Source organism: Dermacentor albipictus, chromosome 1 (assembly GCF_038994185.2).
Source record: "Dermacentor albipictus isolate Rhodes 1998 colony chromosome 1, USDA_Dalb.pri_finalv2, whole genome shotgun sequence".
Taxonomy (NCBI): Eukaryota; Metazoa; Arthropoda; class Arachnida; order Ixodida; family Ixodidae; genus Dermacentor; species Dermacentor albipictus.
The window spans coordinates 395,226,129-395,245,999 of record NC_091821.1 but is presented as its reverse complement, the minus strand read 5'-3'; the positions used below and the strand labels follow the sequence as shown (position 1 = coordinate 395,245,999).

At 47.6% G+C, this 19,871-nt stretch overlaps 1 protein-coding gene across 3 annotated transcripts; it reads right to left on the bottom strand.

The window, feature by feature from the left end:
• Positions 1-839: 839 nt before the first annotated feature.
• Positions 840-19,783, bottom strand: LOC135913634 (uncharacterized). Of its 3 annotated transcripts, none has more exons than XM_065446174.1 (6): positions 19,646-19,722; positions 10,301-10,378; positions 7,274-7,351; positions 4,139-4,255; positions 2,050-2,469; positions 840-1,168 (listed from the first exon to the last, which is right to left on the bottom strand). In XM_065446174.1, exons 1-6 carry the CDS (start codon positions 19,677-19,679, stop codon positions 948-950), a joined length of 948 nt encoding a protein of 315 aa, XP_065302246.1. In that variant the 5' UTR covers positions 19,680-19,722; the 3' UTR covers positions 840-947. The 3 variants fall into 3 exon arrangements, with proteins under 3 accessions (XP_065302246.1, XP_065302252.1, XP_065302262.1); XM_065446180.2 differs by lacking the exon at positions 19,646-19,722 and adding an exon at positions 18,810-19,073; XM_065446190.1 differs by lacking the exon at positions 4,139-4,255 and having other exon boundaries at positions 19,646-19,783.
• Positions 19,784-19,871: the final 88 nt, after the last annotated feature.

Below are 19,871 nucleotides of genomic sequence, written 5' to 3'. Positions count from 1 at the left end.
ATGCATATTTATTATATTCGGAGCACATCAGAGGCAGCGTCCGCTCAGATATGGGCATGTATCTCCAGACGGCGTGGGACCGCCACTTACTGGAAATCATTATACGACCTTTTTCGCAATGGTTCCCAGTTGCCTAGAAGTATGTGTGACACCGAGTTCACGTTCGATGAAAATGGGCGCCATATTAAAGGTGGTGCGTGCGGAAAGCTTGACATTTCACGCTTATGATCACTGGAAAATATTACTGAACACCCATTTTCTGCCTATTTCCGCACGTTCCATAGGTCACGTGTCAGGTGTCCTCAGGTGTCATCGCTGAACTGAACGATGCACCTGCTGTGTTGTGTATCGGTTAAAATAGTGACTAAAATAAGGTTAAAATAAGGTTAAAACAGGTTAACGTAAGGTTAAAATAAAGGCTAATTGTTATCAATACTCCTGCTCACAGCGATGTGCTATTCTACTGCGATGTGCAAGCGTTATTTAGTACTATTTCCAAGACTGACTTAACATGTACGCTATAGCGTGTTCCAGCTAACGTTAGCCAAGGTGTTCAACTAAAAAAAAAAAGATTAGAAAGTCACGGTATAAGACACGATTTTACCACCTACGGTGCTCGCTTGTCAGACCTCTGACGACCGAACACCGTAGATTTTATGATGGTATCTTGCAACACGTTTCCTAACTTTTTTTAACAGCTCGGCTAAGGTTAGGAGGAGCACACGATATATCGGAACAGAAACTAGCCAACAAGAATATTGATCCGACAATATCTTACTTTCAAAGTACGGGTGACTGAAGATGTGTGGAACCTTGAGCATCCAGTTATTGAAAATACATCATGAGGTAAAAAGTTTATTCTTCCCGTAGGAAGGACGTCCAAGCCGACAATGTAAGCATAGAAAGCTGAAACGCTTCGAGTGATCCGGCCGAGACGCCTGCAAAGCTCAGTTCTGCAGATCGACGAACGCCTTCTTCAAGTGGTCGAAAAAGGTGTTCGTGATGAAGTCGTGAGCCAAGTCGGAAAGCGCACTTCGAAAAAGGTCACTAAACTGCCGCTCCATTGTGTCGATCGTCTTTCCGTGCCAGCCGACGGTGGGGTTTTCCACGACCAAGTTCTTCATCCGGACACTGCCTAGGTTGAGCGCCACAATGTGGAATCGGTCATCTATTGCGAATAGAAAGCGGGAGATACGTGTTGGTGCAATTTTATAACCATGCGAGGCTTGTTAAAACGAACACAAATTTCGGCGCCCGGAAACGGTCATAGCTGATCCTACGTTAAAAAAGAAAGTACACGTAGCTTCAACGTTGGAGTTTGCAGAGGACCGCTATGAAATTAATGCTACGTATACCCTCACAGAAAGCCGGGCAGAGTGCTCGTCAAGTGGTGCAATTCAGTCAGCGTTCAAAATAGGCCGTCAAGACAGGTATTACCCAGGGGTCAAGGAGAAAGGATGCCGACCTCGCTCACAGAAGGGGATCTTAATCTGCTCTTTCTTTGGGCACTAAACGTTGTACAAAGATGATATTGCCTTTTTTTTTTGTCTCGCGGTCCACAGAACGTGTGCTGGTCATATATAAAGTAGCGTTTCTAGACAAGTAGGCAGGTTAAAATTCGCAGGTTTTCCAGATTACGTTTTGACTAGAGCATGGGAAAAACAATTCGTAGAATCAAGTTAGGAGAAAGCTGTCACGGTAGTGCAAAAAAAAAACGAAAAATTGGAGGAAAGACCAAGAAACTAGATATTGAATCATCGCAGGTCTCACGTACGGCGGTTTCGCATTTACCCAAAGGCGGAAGAGAAAAGCAGAAAGATATATCAAACTTAACACACCATAACACAGTTTGCCTTGTGTTGCTGTTGTAAATAGGATGAGAATGTGGGACTATTTTTTCATAGCGCTCTTACTTGTGCGCGCTTTGTTTCCGTAGCTTTCGCTTCGCTACGTTCACTAGTACATAAAGGTTTTCGCGAGTGTGGACTGTTTCCTCTTTCTCTTGAGGGTCGTTGAAGGTTGTCCTCATACGAGAGGTGTAATGCTCACCAGACTCCTTGCTTGTGTACAGCGTTGCCTGCGCGTCTTCCACGGTGGCGGACGCATTTCCCGCTTCGACGACGGCCAGTGGTCCGCCATGCTGCGTGTTTGTGGCCGCCACGCGCCAGCGGTAACTCGTGCGGATCTTGGAGAAACGCACGAAGCAGCTGGCATTGCTCCCGGACCATGAACCGAAGATGCACTGACCCTTTCGCTGGATGCCCCTGTCCACGCAAGAGACCCTGCCCTCGTAGAACTCGAGCCAACTCCACCACGGATCGTGCCACTGGTCCGACGAGAATCGACGAGTCTCGTTGCCGCATGCTTCGGCGGGGATGATCTTGCACAGTCGACCACTCTTGAGTGCCTGGTACAGTAGGTCGTCCAACGACGGCGGAGCGGGCATCATGCGCCCCTCTGGGTTGTTCGCTGTGCGCGCGTACAAAGAAAAAGTAAGAATTACATCCCTATATATACACAGATCGGTGCATTTACTACTACATCTCCACAGCCGAGTGGTCTAAGAATATGAGACATCCAATTTTTTTTTTCGGTCGTACAAACAGATGACGTTCATTCATTCTGCGGATCGGATCAATGCGCTACAATATCTTATTTCTCAATACTTTTACGCATACCTTTTTTTGTTGTTGGTGGTATAATGAAAGCGAAACGCCGACGAAAGGCGCTAGTAGTTGTCTGGGTTATAAGCATATACCGCCTTTTTGCCTACCGACGACGTAACTGACCTAGAAGTATAGACGATATGCAAGACCTTCAAGTGCGCTTCTGCACACACCTAGCTCGACCTAATGAAGACTGCGGACCTTGGGATAGGATTGTATCTAATTGTAATTAAAGTGTTAACATACGAGACTGTGGCATCGCTCCTGCCGCCCTCCGTTCCTCGCACCACTCAATGTATACTGGCGAAGTAAAATGTGTGTGCATAAATCACAGCCTTCGCAAGATTCCCTTAACGTTGGAAAGCATTACATGCGGTTGAAGTTTCAAACGAAGCAATTGTATGCGGGCAACGTATTAAAGTACGCGATTTAATTACAAGCGACTGAAATTCTTATAGCATCTATACTCAAGAAAAACAGTTTCGCTGGAAATTGGGTTGTAATGCTGGAAGCTCGCACAAATCTACTTCCTTTTCCTTTTTATTTTTCCTTTTTGTGCACTTATTCATTTTACTCGGTCAGATAGTTATTTCAAGCGATCACAACTGTCACTGTAATGCTCAATTTTATGCGACGCACGATTTCCCGCTTAAATTTCCTGGCCAGGACACTGCCCGACAGTGTCCTGGCCAAGGACGCTGCCTTCAAGGACACTGCCCATTTCGCTAAGAACGCTTCTAAATTTATAATCAGCGTCTGTCTTTCTCGCTGTGCGCGTGCGTGAGTGTACGCGTGCGCCTGGCTATCGACCGCGCGCACACACGTGCGCGTAGGAATCTTGACCAACCAGACTCCCCTTTAGTGTTACAACTGTGGCCTCCGAGAACTGTCGGCGCGCGCCGCCCGATCTTGGGTGCCGTGCTTTAAGCCATAGAGTTTCTCTACAATGGATGACTATAGGGAAATTTGGCGCCGCAGTCATACAGCTTCTATGAGAATGATGAGCAAAGTACATGAATTTGTGTGTAATATTCGTGCTTGCGGCTTCAGCTCGTTGTTCTGGCGTTATCTTTCTTACGCTTTATCTTCGTAAATGTTTCTAAGAATGCATACTTTTCCTAAAACGCACTGAGGCAATACAAAGCTCTGTGCAAATGCGTACCCGTACTCATCACCAATTGTCGCATTTCTTACAATGAAATACATTTTGTTGGAGGTAACCTGCAAAGTCGCAGAGTCGTCTAAAGCCGGGAGGACGAAAGTTTACGCAAATCTATGTTCTGCCCATCATTCTCTGGGTTTGATGAAGCGAAATACTTGCAGGTCCCGTAGATATACCAGCGCCAGAGTTCCCTCTAGCGATTCTTGCAAAAACTCTATGACACCGACTTTTCTGATACCCCACTGAAGTGTATGTCTGGCAGTTGCCACTGAAGAAAAATGTCTTATAGGCATTCGCAGCAAAGGCCTACAATGTCCGGCACGCTGAAGCTCCGCCGTCATGTCAAGTGGGACGCAGGTTCCATTTCTTTCGACGCTCAGCATGACTGGACAGCCGCTTGAAGTTGAAACGTTAATCTTCCTCCGTGCTGAAAAGAGATCACGGGAGAAATTATCACGCACAGTGTTGCGGGCTATCACCATGGCGTTGCAGTCTCCCGAAGAGCCTTTAAAAAGAAAGCAACAAAAAAAATGACACTGACTAACTTCGGACTGATTAAGTGTTCTTTGCAAACACTGCGAGCAACTGAGGTGAGGTAAAAGGTTGATTATTAGCGGGAACATTGAAGGCCAAACTATTTCCCTTTCTTGAACTTCCGCTCGAACCAGAGCACCGAACCATGCCCTAAAATTGCGTCACATGCCCAAGGCCGCAACACGAAACGGAAGGAAGAAAAAATTGCGCTGACTAAATGCCGTTGAATAAAAAAATGTCGCAGTTTCACCTTAAAGGCAAAGCAGTGATTGCGATAGCAAATTATTAGACAGCTATGCGAAGTAAGTATAGCAGTTTTATCGGCCATGTAAACTTTCAAACATATGCTTAACTAAATTAACAAGCATAATGTCACACACATGATGTCATTTCTTTCTGCACGTTGCTTATATTGACGCCAAGAATCTTCCTTCAGCAGCGCCATGCCGCGTATATGATAATTCGGCTGTAATATTACTGATGGTCCGATTTGGCACTATTCAACACATCGGAGAATCGGAAAAACTTCGGCAGGATTGAGGCATCATCGAAACTGGCCTCCAGTACTCCCGTAGAACTTCCACGATCAGATAACGCGAAATTCATGCTTTTGTTAAATCGACTACAGTTATTTTTAAATGACAGCAGTAGTGAACACGCAGGAGTTTCTGTCGAGCTGTCTTACTCTCAATTCCGACGTCTAAGCTGCTTTAAAGATGCCCAATACGTGCTCAGCAGTGCACGTTGTTCTGATTAGTGCGTTTGACTAATAACAAATGCAACTTTATTTTTTCTGCAGTCAGCGTATACGTAAACATTAGTTTTAACTTGGACATAAATTTGTTACTGTTTAGGGATTTCCGGGTTACCGCTGAGGCGCAGATGGCAGTAACAAAGCTGGTAGCGACATCTTGGGACGCTTTGTCCAACTAAAATGGGCATGAAAATTTTTTCGCGGGAGTTATCGCATAAAAAAAAGAATGCACAAAACTATTTCACCTTAAATATTACGTTGCTACGACAGCTTTACATCGGCAGTTGAGCAGAATGTTTCAGGTTACTGTCATATTATCTTTGTGAGACCTCTGTTTAAGCTCTGCGTCAAAAGATACCGCCAGCAGTGCTGTTGCCACCGTAAACCTCCCGATTATGCAATCCGGTATTCCGAAAACCTTAATACATTTACGGACGAGCTAAATCTGTCTGTGATGAGAAATACTTGTAGACGTGTGGCGTTTTCACTCACACAGGGACGCGCAGTCGATTTCTGAGACTAACCTTCCACAGAAGCTCAATCTACATTCCGAACACTTTCTTTTGGAACACCGCTTGCGCAAATACCGATATTTATTACTGTGCGTTAATGTACCGCAGTGACTAAGTACCATAAGAAGTACGGGAAGGCTACAGCGCCAGTTTAGGGGTGCCTGCCTAGGCTAGCTTGGCCCTACAGAAAAGCTGATCGAGTGCAATAACCGAGCATGACGAGGCTTGTGGATGCTTCCCAAACTGAACAGTCATTGCTTCAAGAGCCCAATCAATTCAGAAGAAAAAAAAACAGCCTGGCGCTTGCTTCACGACGTCAGAACAAACGCTCCCTGACAATAGAGGCACACCAGTTTTACCATTTTCGAAGCCACCGCTTTCCAGCATACAGTCTAAGGAAAATTGCACCCTCGCAGGTGGACTGGATGCCAAAACTCTCTTTGCGCCCTTACTTTCTCTGAAAATTTTGAAAATGGGTGCATTCGATTGCTGAACACCCTTACTGCAGCCTTTAATTTGAGGGTGCTAAAAAGCGCTTTGTGCAAAACATACGCCTTTCAGAATTGAAGGATGCTCGGGTACTTAGTAGCCGTAAGTGGGTATCTTCCAGCGGTTTGCATCAAGTCGCGAACGCTTACTCCTATCATATCGGAATGGCCGAGAGCCCGATGTGCGACTCCTGTAGGTGCGACAAAAGCATGGAGCACCTATTGCGTACCTGCTCTCGCTACGACGTACAACGCCTCTCTCTCCTAGGGCAACTTTAACGGTCATACCTTGCTGGTGAAGCAGCGCACTCACACGGACATAGTGAAGACACACAAGACGACACTCGCTGCTTGTGTGTCTTCACTGTGTCCGTGTCAGTGCGCTGCTTCACCAGCAAGGTATGATGATTAGTCACCAACTAGCCCAACTTTCCATATTTCTGAACTTTAAATCGAATGGACTCGAAGCCCTTCTCCGAGTCAAAAATACTCCGACCGTGGCTACACCCGTCAGTGGCACAAGAAGCGATTCATGCCTTAGTACACTATTTGAAGTGCACCGGTTTAAGAGACTCTGTCCTGGGCATAAGCCGACGTGCACTCATTGCTCACTCTCACCCTCCTTTCCGCTTCCTATTCCCCCTTCGCCTTACCCCCAGTGTAGGGTAGCAAACCAGGCACTCGTCCGGTTGACCTCGCTGCCTTTCCTTTCCTTGCTCTCTCCCTCTCGCTCTACAATTTTCTTATTGACACTCTTCATTGAATTATAATGTTTGAGAAGTTGGCTAATTAATTAAGACTAATTATGCAATTAGGTTGAACGCAAAATGCAATCCGAGTATCTCCAAGCGACGGCAAACAGCGTTACCTTGTTTCTGTCTACCTACGGAGCATTCACATATCTTTAAACCTTGGTGCACGATAGTTTGGACCCCCTGTATATGTCTACGCATGCAGCGTAAGCGTGCCATCTATAACCACACTAAGGGAATAACCCCTTGATAAGGTTCGGGATTTTCTTTTTCGAATTACGGTGCTTAACAAGCGCAAAGCTTACAGAGTTCACTGATCTTGTGGTTCATAAACTGATGGCTACAGCCTTGCTATCAAATGTGGTTCCGTTTCACTTCCTGTTATGAGCGGACCGCTACACTCACCATCGTGGGTCCACTGTGCCCATCGAAGCAGTGTCGGGTCCAGCTGTCCCGCGACATGTCTGTCATGCCACAGTGGTCCTTGAAGAGAACGCGCAAACTGACATCAAAGGTAACGCGAAATCTCTCTCTCTCTCTCACACACACACACACACACACATTATATATATATATATATATATATATATATATATATATATATACACGCGCAAAGAAAAAGAAAACATCGCATGAAAAAGATCCCCCCGAACGCTATGACACTCCGTCATATTGAGAATCCGGTGCTGGGCTCACACGGGTCCCTTTGAGAAATATTTATTTTTAATCTCCCTTGTTTATTCAACCATGTGGCTCCCACGATGCAAGTTATCAAACACACAACTAGGGATTGTAGTTTTCGTTCTTTTTTTTACCGATAAATGCCGAAAACAGCCTGCCGATTCCAATTACAGAATTTTGGTTTAAACCGATTAGTGCCAAATTTGGGAATCCATCATGGCTCGCCACACTTAAGCAACCGTCATCCACACAAGCAACCACACAAGTACCCTTGAAATGTACCGACTAAGTGGCCATGCCTCTTGGATGCAGCATTTAAATTGCTTTGCTTTCCTTGTATTTAGCGTCAATTCGGCGCACAGCTTTGCCCAAAAGAGAAGAATAATGAGAAAGGAGCGCTGCCAGCACTCTGATGCGAATCCATATGGTGAGTGCATTTTAACAAATTTCCAGTATAATTAATTCAACTCACTGCTTTGGTCTCAACGAAGCTTTCTCATTTACTATTGTCTTCCCAATACAGAAATGTGTTGAAAGCAGCTTTTCAAGGGGTCGAAAAAGCCGGAGCTTTCGAGGAAGGCAAATGCCAATAAATGCCTGGGTAATTAAAAAGAACAACCGGAAAGTCCAATCCTCACACATAATTGTTTTTTATGGGAGAGGAAACCATGAAAGAGTGATAGTGTCGCCGTATGTTTTTTACGTTTGTCGCTAAACTCGGATCGTAAGTCGCTAAACTTCCCCTAAATCTAGCTTCAAGGTAGTTTAAATTGTCGCTGAAACTGTCAAGTGAACTTTATACACTGTAGGTGTTTGGAAATGTGTGAAATGAGCGAACGTAGCGTGAATCATCTACCGAAGCGTTTCGCATTTGTCCAGTGTGCGTACAGGTCGAAAATGAAACAGCAAGTTTACCGGAAGTGTGTACGGGGATTTTAATTTACTAATCTATTTACGCAACAACGGATAAGGCAAGCTGGAATTTAGAGCTTGCCTTCAGATTGTAAGTTTACAAATACAGGACGATGATGAAAAAAAAAAACGGGATTGCTGATTTTCATAGCACGAAACTTAACGCACGTGGACCACACACTATCCCTGCAAATATTGTATTTTTTTCGGAGCTTGTGAAAGAAGAACAAATTTCTTCGACACGAGATTCGTCGTATGTCGATATAATACGACAATGACAAAATCGTTATGTATAGGTGCACGGCCGGTCTGGAACACGAGTCTGGTGCACCAGAAATGAGACGGCATGCTCAAGACCGGTCGTAGCAGGGCAGGTACTACGCTTCATCCCCCCCCCCCCGTCCACCCGAAATCTTCGTGGAGCGTTAATTTGTACCAAAGATGAGAGAATCGGAAGCGGTGCGCTCAAATTCAAGTGCACCAGCCGAGCCGCTCCGATATATGTGCGCGCCTTTCTGCAGCCGATGTGTCTCATTGTGCATCTGCTGCTTCACCACACAACGACCAAACCCTGGCCGTCCAGAGTGCCCGCGGTCGGGCCGTCAAGCTCGGCTTGGCTACGTGGGACTAGCCTAATGTCGGCTACGTGGGACTAGCCTAATGTCGGCTACGTGGGACTAGCCGGGTGGCCGCGGCGCCTCCTCTGCGTCTTCTCTGGACCGAATAAGGTTATTTGGCTCACTCACTCACATTTTACTGCAATATAGGTTTATTAAGTTAACTTACTGCCACGGTTGCGAACATTCAGCCATCGAACGGACTTGCGAAACGGCAGAGCTTTCAGCGTTGAGACCCATTTTAAATTGTTAAAAAAAAGATTGTGCAGATCTAATGCAGATTTTGGAATCTACGCGAAGCATTCGTGAAGTAGTTAATGAAATGCTATCGATATGCCTATTTTATTCCTGCGCCTTCGGCATAAAGGAAACTGGCTCGCGCATGTGCACCCGCGCTACGAAATCTGACAAATCTTATACTGGTTTGTATATTTCTTCATCCTTTTCTTGTTTGATTTACATGCACCGGCCGCTTCTTGCCCGATCCCCCGTTGTGGATATGTGCCACAGTATGGAAATTATGATCATCATTAATACCAGGCTACTGCCGCTGACTTGTAGTTTTTGAATAACAAAGAATTTGAACTAGAGAGAAATTTTTCAAGCAAATTTTATTATTACTAAGTCGCTGAAGGCAGCCAATTATTCTTCTATGTCGCTAAAAGATCTCGTCGGCCACAAACTAAAAAAATTTGTCTCCTGCTAATTTTGACATGCTGCCGTTGCGGCGACAGCGTGCCGGTGTGCTCAGCGGCCAGCTTCTTTACCACGTCGTCCGTGAAATGCACACGTGCACACGTCCTCGCCGGCGCAGCCATGTTCTCCGTCGGTGTGGCGGGACGGGCGGCTTGTCTCGTTTCTCGCAAGTTCTCATACACCGCGAGAGGCCCGTGGGTAACGTGACCTCTTAGGGTCAGCGATGTTTGAGGCTTCCCCAACAACCCTAGGACGCAAGTAGACGTAGCGGTCTGCGCACGCGCAGTACCGTCGCCCCTATTTCTTGCGTACGCAAGCCGCTTGCGTCCCCTATACTAAAGCTCTCTAATCTGTGTACAGTATTGCAAAGCGTGCGTTGCAAAGGCTTCAAGCACTTCAAAAAAGTGGCGTCACGCTGATGCGGGAACACGTTTAACCTTATAGGCCACGTAGAGCAGCGAGGGCACTGCCTTGATGGCATCCGATGGCGTAAGTGCTAGAAACGACGGGCCTCTACAGTACTCACCGATTGCCGCAGCTGTGATCACCAGAACCCAGGAAAAGGCACGCATGGTACTGGATGCGGAACCTGCTCGAGATGTTCCTAGCGTGGGAACAAAACAGTTAAATGTGAGTCATATATCGCAGTGCTTCGATAACTTTTTGGCATTAAGATTTTGCGGCGTATTACTATTATAACATGGCTAAATTATCCCCGACCGCACAGGCAGAAATGGTGAGACAGCGGTAATCAATCAATCAATCAATCAGTCAATCAATCAATCAATCAATCAATCAATCAATCAATCAATCAATGATATTAATACATTACAGGTTAATCACAGCTATAAAACGCACATACGATGGTCCCAAAATACAAGACTGCAATGGGACAATCGGTTAACTTTTTATATAAAGAATACAAGGATTAGCAATAGTGCGAACAGTAGAACCCAATATGTAAAATAAGAAATAACACTACGCATGACAGAATAAAAAACAAAAAGCCTAAATGCAAGAAAGCAAGAAATTGAGTAACAAATACCTTATATATGAACACAAATCTAGTACAAAAAAATAAAGAAGCACAAACATTAAGAACATAACTAATAAACCTTTGATGAATTCTTGAATGAAAGGAAAGGGGCGATGGATTTGAGAGACATAGGTAAATGATTCCATAATGTGATCGCACGGAAAGATGAAGATGATTTACCGTAATTAGTAGAAACCTCGGCTAGGATGAAGTTATTGGTAGCAGCAAACCTGGTACAGTTAGTATTAATTAAAAGATATGAATCGACGAAATTACTAGAAAGTTGAGTTATTTGTTTATACAATAACACAACCAGACTAAACCGAAACGAGTTATTAACAGGCAAGATATTGTTGCAGCGAAGCAGGTAAGTGGCGGCGCCGTCGCAAGAACAGTGAAAAATAATCCGAACAGCCTGATTTTGTTAATGCTCAAGGGACGAAATATGACACTAATACGCATTCCCCCATGATACGATACCATAACTGATGCGACTATGCATGAAAGCGAAGTAAACACAAAGATGAGTCTTATTAGAAAACCACACTCTAAGAACAGTTTACACCCTTTGGAGTGCCCCTTCTGCCACACAGCAATAATCGTCATCTGCCTTGATGCGTTTCCTTTCTTTAACGATGCGAACCCGGAACTTTCCAGTAACGAACGGCACGCGCGTTATCAGCATAGAACAGTTTACACCCTTTGGAGTGCCCCTTCTGATAACGCGCGTGCCGTTCGTTACTGGAAAGTTCCGGGCTCGCAGCGTTAAAGAAAGGAAACGCATCAAGGCAGATGACAATTATCGTTGTGTGGCAAATGGGGCAAGCCAAAGGGTGTAAACTGTTCTTAGAGGGCATGCCGAATGCTGTCATCTTTGCTTTCCTCGACATAGTATATATACGTAAGGTTGTGAGCCTTGATATGGCACTTGTCTGTTCACAGGAAATGTCATTTGTGCGTTTTTGTGTGTGTGTGTGTGTGTGTGTTTAAGGGCACTGGCGAAAACCTTTTGTTCTCGGGAGACGTGTGATTACATAAACCAGCCTTCGAGAGCTACCGGAGAAGCCAACATCAAAAAAGACTCGGACGGTCTTACGCACAGTCTTTTTTTTTGTTTTGTTTTCTAGTCCCGGCTAAAAAACCACGCGACAATGTTCTTTTCATTTGTTTTTGTTGAGACGCGATGAATTGTATCGAATTCGCTGGGAGTGATAGGACAGTGAATAGCTTGCCCAATCCGCTTCACAATGGCCGCACAGTCCTATCCCCCGGAGGGGCTGGTATGCCCTTGATTTAAATATTACTTAGCCGCGAGCCCTGCTCAAGTTCTGCGACTCTTCTAGTTAGCGCCTCATTTTGCACAACCATTTCATTGTTAGCTAGTGTCTATTCATCCTGTTTCGCCCGGACAGAGTCAAAACTGTCACGCAAAAATCGCACACTCTCACTTAGGAACAGGTGTTACCCGAGGCCTTCCTGAGCTAACTTCTCTTTAATTTTAGCTGTTAAATCACTTAGTGAGAGTGTATGTCAAGATTAGGGCGAAGGCAATGACTCAGGCCATCTCTGCATTGGATGGCATGGTCAGCACAGGTAGCGAATACACACAAAAAAAAGAAACATGCACTAGGAGGCAGCAGTCACGGCAAGAAAAAACACGCAATTGCGGGTAGAAAGCAAAGGCAGCAACCTGCAGAGCAAGCAAGAAGCAATCAGCACAGGTTCTAGTTGCCACGACCGCTGCATCAAAAATGGTTCTGCTTCATAGCGCAAGTTCTGTCATTGGTGGCGTCTACACTCCTAAGTGAGCGCAAGTTAATTTACCAGCTGCAATAGACCCAACCACACGAACAACCGAGCCAAATTCGGCTGAGAACGATGTATCTCAGGTAAGGGTCACGTCGCTGCTCATCGGCGATGTCACCAAACGCGGTAAGCGCGAGGACGGAAGTTGGCTCGTCGATTTCAGGCTGGTCTGGTGGGTCTGCTGGATGACGTGACAAGCAATCAGCGTCCTCGTGGAGTCGGCCTGTCATATACATCACTGTATAAGAGTACTCTTGGAGCCGTAGAGCTCACCGACCAAGCCGTCCAGCTGGATCTTTCATAGACGAAAGCCAGCATAGAACGTGGGGATTGGTAATAACCATGGAAGGCCCTCCGTAGAGGTAGGGGCAAAATTTACCTACTGCCCAAGCGAGGGCGAGGCATTCACGTTCGGTTATCGAGTAATTGCGTTCGGCTGGTGACAGAAGAGGGCTAGCGTACGCAATGACATGGTCGCAACCGTGCTGTCGTTATGCCGAAACAGCGCTGATACCATGGCCACTGGCGTCGGTGCGAACCTCCGTTGGGCGGACACGTCAAAGTGGCTGAGAATCGGTGGCGACGTGAGTCGCGTTGTCAACTCAGCGAATGCACTAGCTCGGTCGGGACCACCGACAAAAGTCGCGTCTCTCTTAAGAAGTTCCGTCAGAGTGCGTGCGATGTCAGGAAATTTCGCGCGAATCTGCGGAAGTAGGCGCAGAGAGAGGACTGCAAAGCTTCGAACGTCCGTTCCGCAGGTGGGCACAGGGAAACCCTTGACCCCGCGAGCTTTCTCCGGATCGGGCCGAACATCGGAATAGTCGACGAGGGACCCGAGCACGGTAAGTTGCCGGTGGCTGAAGTGACATTTCGTCGAATTGAGTGGAATTCTCGCCTTGGGGAACACTGAAATAACTGTCGAGAGACGCTCGAGGTGTGTGTCAAAAGTCGGAGAAAAGACGATGACATCATCGAGGTAGCACAAGCAGATCAACCACTTTAAGCCGAGAAGAGGGCGTCCCTCATTCGTTCGAATGTGCCGAGAGCATTGCATAGCCCGAATGGCATCACCTCAGAATGATAGGGTCCATCAGGTGTAATAACCGCCGTCTTTTCACGATCCATGTCATCAGCTGCAATCTGCCAATACCCTGAACGAAGGTCCATCGAAAAAAAAAAATACTTGGAACCACTGAAATAGTCAAGGGTGTCATCTATCCGAGGTAAGGCGTACACGTCTTTTTCTGTTACTTAAGTTAAGATTCCGGTACTCGATACAGAAGCGCCAGCTGTTGTCTTTCTTTCTAACGAGCACGACAGGAGATGTCCATGAACTTGAAGGTTCGATGATATCACGGGCGAGCATTTTGTCAGCTCAGTGGAGGAGACACGATAGGCGTGCCCGTCGGTCTATAGGTTTGGCATCGCCGGTGTGAATCGGACGCTTGACCACTGTCGTTTGGCCCAGTGAGCGGTCATTGAGATCAAAAATGTCCTGGTTCAACATGAGCAGGCCCGGAAGCGCTTGTATGTATTCGGCCAGAAGGTCAGCGGCGTTCATCTTCATAATGTTACCTAACATCGTTGGGTTCGAATCAATAGCAGCAGGAGGCGGTGTGGCAGGCTCAGTGAAGACGGAAGCATGATAGTTGGAGGCTGGAGCAAGGGTTGCAAGAGAGATATCCATCTGCGTCATACCCGCCATGGTTGCTTAGTGGCTGTGGTGTTGGGCTGCTGAGCACAAAGTCGCGGGATCGAATCCCGGCCACAGCGGCCGCATTTCGATGGGGGCGAAATGCGAAAACACCCGTCTACTTAGATTTAGGTGCACGTTAAAGAACCTCCGATGGTCGAAATTTCCGGAGTCCTTTGGCACGTAAAACCCCATAATTTAATTTTAATCAGCGTCACCGCGTGTGCGTCACACCGTTACCTTCATCATGACTGCAGACGGCGATGTGTTTAACATTCAATCACCACAGCGACGGAAACAAATGCGGCGGTCAAGACGGGTTATGCATGAAACGTGCAGTGCAGCGCGGCATGCCTCTTGCGCGCTTCCCTGAGAACACACGCCGCCAGATACCGCCGCCGCCGCGAAGCCTGCAATTTGGATGCAATTGGACGCAATTTGTTCCTGCAGTTGTACGTGAGTGGCCCAGCTTTCTTGATGGCCCGCGTACACTACTGCACGTTCCTAAGCCAGTCACCCAAGTTGTCTTTTCGTGGGCATAGCTAGTGGCACTTACACAATAGTCCAAGTTGTAGCGTTGAGGCCGAGAGAGCATCTAGTGACAGCTGCATTGTGCAGTTCCGTAGAGGAGGGAAGAAAAGCTGGGAATAAAAAAAAATCCCGACCCAACCTCTTCCCTCAAACAGAAACTTAACAACACACAATAACAACACACTGTATCAACGGATCAACACTATATACAATATATACAGCCCTGCAGTGGAGGTCTGCGGGGTGTGTACAGAGGGTTTTCGCGTACATCCTCCATTTGTACGCGGCCTTCGGGGCCGGGCTTCGAACCCGTCCCACTACAGCGCAGTCGCGCAACCCCCAAGCCACTGCGTTACCCCGAAGGGTGTAAGTTAAGGGTTCCAGCTACCTTATATGATTTGCGTTGGTGCGATGGCCGAAGCGGAAAGCAAGGCAGAGTAATCTGATCAATAAATAAGCTCGATGGTACGGTGCCTTAGGAAATGAAGAGAATGTATTTCCCTATACCATTCGTATCTGGCAATAGGTGTTAATCGAGGCTGTCGGCGACGTTTGTGATATTGGTACATGTGATGCTGGAGAAAAGAAGCTTGACAATATATCTACAAGATATATACAGCGGGCCGAAGACAGGCATACAAGATGGCGCCCGTACGCACGACTATCGGCGATGGTCATCCTCGTCAGTCCTCTAATCATCGTTCGCTACATGCAGCGCCTCATAGAACTATCAATATCTCGAGCTTTGATTTATTCGCAAACGCAGAGAAGACGGGAGTGAGAAAATGTTCGAGCCATGAAAATCCCACGTTTCTTACATAGGACTCCTCCCATTATCCACTCCCTTTAACAATATCTCGCGAGCGTCGATTAGCGCCTTATACAAGGCCGAGAAGCGGTGAGATTGGCGATAGTAGACAGTTTTAGTTTGGCGTCTGCAGGAACTCTGCGTACGCAGCAAACCCGCGGAGGCGTCAGTGTACATCGAAAGGATCGGAGTCGGGCATGAATTAGATGGTAGCTGGCCCATGGCGTCGTCCAACTCATCCACGCTTAGGACGTTGTTGAAGTGAGAGACTTGTTCTCATCGAGAACGAAGAATATGGGTTTATTTACAGTATCTACATAAGGACGTTGCACATCATCAGTCTAGCGTGACTGCGTGAGAAAAGCACACTGAGGAGCCGCGCGACAGCCCCTTAAATGCACTCTGTCCTCCCTAGATCCATAGGTGAGGGAAAAACGTTCGACCAGAGTCATCGTAGCCGAGCCGCCCATGAGCGGGAGGGCTTACACACACTTCCGCACAGGTTTCACTACCCCCACCGAGGTGAGACGGTCTTCGCAGAACTGGGTCTTGCGTCTTGAAATGCGCGTGGGACGGTGCCGCCAAATACATTCCTTCGGGAACTACCCCGCTCCCGAGAGACCAGGTCGGTGGTAGCGAGTTCAGTAACAACGCCTGGTTCGTCGAGCTCGTCCCGGAATTCCGGCGACGAAGAGTTGCTGACTCGGCGTATGGTCCTCCTCACACAGACAGTCGCCGCAGCAGACATCGTGAAGCCAAGAGGCTGCGGAGCGACGCCTTGTCGTCCTTTCGAAGCAAGTCTCCACAGTAGACCTAGTGGCGCCGTTCGGTTGGAGAGTGATGGTCGGTTCCTAAAAAACGCCAACCCCGCTGCTGCAGCTGGCTGGGAAACTTTGCATGTCGGCACCTCTGCAGGCCGTTCCTAACAGCATGCGCAGTACGCAGGAGCACGCACGGTATCTTGCGTGCGCGCGCAGCTTTTCAAAAGCTGCGTAGCATCCGCTGCAGACTCAGCGGGTTTTGCGGCACGTTCTTCGCTTGTTCTCGCGTTTCCGCGAGAGCGCGTTTTCCGATATCGCTCTTGCCGAAGATATGACTCCCGCTTGCGGTTTGACTTCGTGGCGGCTGATATTGGCTACACAGTTTCAGAAGGTGGCATATCGCGGCGCTCAGTGGCACACTACTGATTCCTACTCAATAATAATAATAATATTTGGGGTTTTACGTGCCAAAACCACTTTCTGATTATGAGGCACGCCGTAGTGGAGGGCTCCGGAAATTTTGACCACCTGGGGTTCTTTAACGTGCACCTAAATCTAAGCACACGGGTGTTTTCGCATTTCGCCCCCATCGAAATGCGGCCGCCGTGGCCGGGATTCGATCCCGCGACCTCGTGCTCAGCAGCCCAACACCATAGCCACTGAGCAACCACGGCGGGTAATTCCTACTCATGCAAGTCGCCAATCCACTTCTCAACTTTCGCGTCTGGCCAACTATTGCCGTATCGAGCGCGCGCGCGCTTTGCTACGCGCGAACAACCTCACGCGCTGCGCACGTGGATGGTTACAGACGCCCAACTAAAGCTGCCTCGTAATACGAGTGCAACACGCTCTTCAGTTCCCAGCGTTGTCGGCTACGCCCTTATATTTGGTTACCCGTGAGGCCCAGCCTGTTGAATAAACTCCTTTCTTCTTACATGGCAACGATCGAGCGGATGCGGCTGCCCGATCTGCCCATGACGGCGTCAACGGCGTTGCCATTCCTCTTTCGAGAGCCAACGCAGCGAAAAAACTTTCCGCACTTGCGCGTGACCTGACATTAGCTCCATGGAATTCATCCGAGTTCACAAATGCACGCCTTAATACCCTGGACCTTAATTTACAGCTCCGTATTCCGCCCGAGCTTCCACGACGTGACTGCACCCTTCTTGTCCATCTATGGCTTGTTGTAGCATTTTCAAATGCGTACGCTTTTCTTATCGGAATGGCCAACAGCCCACTTTGTGACTTCTGCGGGTGCAATGAAACAATCGAGCCCCTTCTTTGTCAGTACTCTCGTTTCAACCCGCAAAGAGCAGTCCTCTCAGCCACCCTAGACAACCTGGACAAGCACCCAATGACAGAAAACAGGATCCTTGGAAACTGGCCTACGCAAGCATCAGCGAGATCCGCTATGAAGGCGCTGCTGCGGTACTTCAAAGACGCGGGACTTTCTGATAAATTGTGACTGTAAACTGTGTGACGTAGGATTGTACGGTGGCACTGCGTAACACTAGGAACGTCTTTGCTGACTGTGTGACAGTGGCCACAGAAACAGTTCGTGTGTACGTGCGTGTGTGTGTGTGTGTGCATGTTTCTCTCCTTATTTTAATTTCTTATCCTTCTCTCTCTCACCTGTCGCATCCCCTTGCCTCACCCCAGTACAGGATAGCCAAGCAGAGATAATCTCTGGTTAACCTCCCTGTCTTTCCTTTGCCTTTCTCTCTGTCGCTCTCTTCTTTCTTCTCTGGCGCGTGCGCAGTTTCAGTAATAAAGGCAAAATGTAAACAAATATAAACTCATTGCAGATATGTCACAACTTGCTCGTTCACGCGTTTGGCTTTACACGGTGTTTTGTAAGCAGAACCGAGCAGCGCTCTAGCAGTGCTTGCGTGTCGTTCTGAAGTGAACCACGCAGTAGACGACGCCCACATTCGAGCCTGTATTGTGCGCTTGCACGCAACTATCCCCGTTGACGTCACTCCTTACCGTTAAATGGCGCTGAATGGCCATCATTCGCGTAATATTGTTAAAATCGTAATTAATCGTACGCCTCAGTCTGTTACAGCAATCTTGCGGCGCGCGTCGCAGACCCCATTGCGCTTCAAGTCCCGAGGAGAGAACATACTCGCAACCAATTCTCGTCATGGTGGGTAAAATGTGTTGGCATGAAAGCACATCTGGAGCAATTGTTACAACTTTTTTTCGCTTGCAGCAACGAACACCGCACATACGTAGTCCGCAGCTAGCGTGCGTCGTGAACAAGCATTCACTGTTCAGCGAACGTTTCTTGCTGTATGCTTATCGCTTAGCTGCAGTACAAACGACTCGTTTCACATCACTTAAGCCTGGGGATCTGCTACCACAACGAGCACACGTAATGAATGAGATGGACTGGCTTACCTTGTCGCCTGCTGTACTACTTCGCCTCTGGGGCCAGAAAGCGCACTGCGTGCCACTGCCCCTGGTTTTCTCGGAAGAGGGCGCCACCGTAATTTTGCTAGTGTGGGTGAGGTCACTCGAAGACAGCCACTAATCGAACGAAAACGTTGGTTCTTGCTGTTTTCACGACCATGAATTCATGATCAGACGCTGCGCGTGGTTGACGAGCTTTCCACAACTAACGGGGCCGTTTCCGTCCTCAATTTAAACGTGCACAGCCTCTCGGCATACGCAGAATATCTGAAGGCCGATTTCATGCCATCTAAATCAGATATATGCTAGCTCTTATAGAAACGTGGGCCACTCAGCCGTGCAATATATCACAGGGCTTGAACGAGCGTGTTACATCTTCGCATATACACGAATTATACTGCGAAATTTGAAATAGGCAAGTGACAGCGTGCCTACCTTGGGGTTAAATAATGAGTACAGCAGACTCGTGATGCTTCGGAACCAGACGAAAGGAAATGACATACGAACAGCCATATACGGCCATACGAGCATACGCCATACGGCCATGCGGCCATACGAACACATAATGCTGTCTGCGCTCGTACGTGGGTTGTTTTGTCCTGATTTAAGCAGATCTAGTTTTGCAGATGTCAATTAGCGCGACAATCTATTTTCGTAAAAGACGCTGCCGTGCCTGTTTGCGAGGGGCCCTCTGCAGGGTGTGCGAAGCGGTATTAGCGGCGACATCTTCCGCATTAAAACTACTGCGCTTTGATTTCTTCTGGTCGCTAAACCCGGTCCCTTCGCATTCCACATTGCATGCAAAATAAGGACTTGTTTCCCACCTGCTTGACGTGCTGCGGCTTCCCAGATAATCATCAGGTTCTATGGGATTATCCCGGCAGCTGTGCAGCGGGCTCTGGTGCCACAGTCACATATCTAGTGCACGTATACCAGCGACTCTGGAGGAGCTCGTTGATGGAATCCTACACAAACTTAATGAGGGCATTGTTTCGACACCTGGCTGACGACCGTACAGCCATCTTTTACAGCGAAGCTACATATGGCTAG

Excerpts from the sequence above, each read along its gene's own strand:
- LOC135913634 (XM_065446174.1), bottom strand. The coding sequence starts at position 19,679 with ATGATTATCTGGGAAGCCGCAGCACGTCAAGCAG. Across the intron at positions 10,379-19,645 it reads AGCCGCAGCACGTCAAGCAG|GAACATCTCGAGCAGGTTCC; the intron begins GTGGGAAACAAG and ends TTCCCACGCTAG. Across the intron at positions 1,169-2,049 it reads GTACACAAGCAAGGAGTCTG|ATGACCGATTCCACATTGTG; the intron begins GTGAGCATTACA and ends TATTCGCAATAG.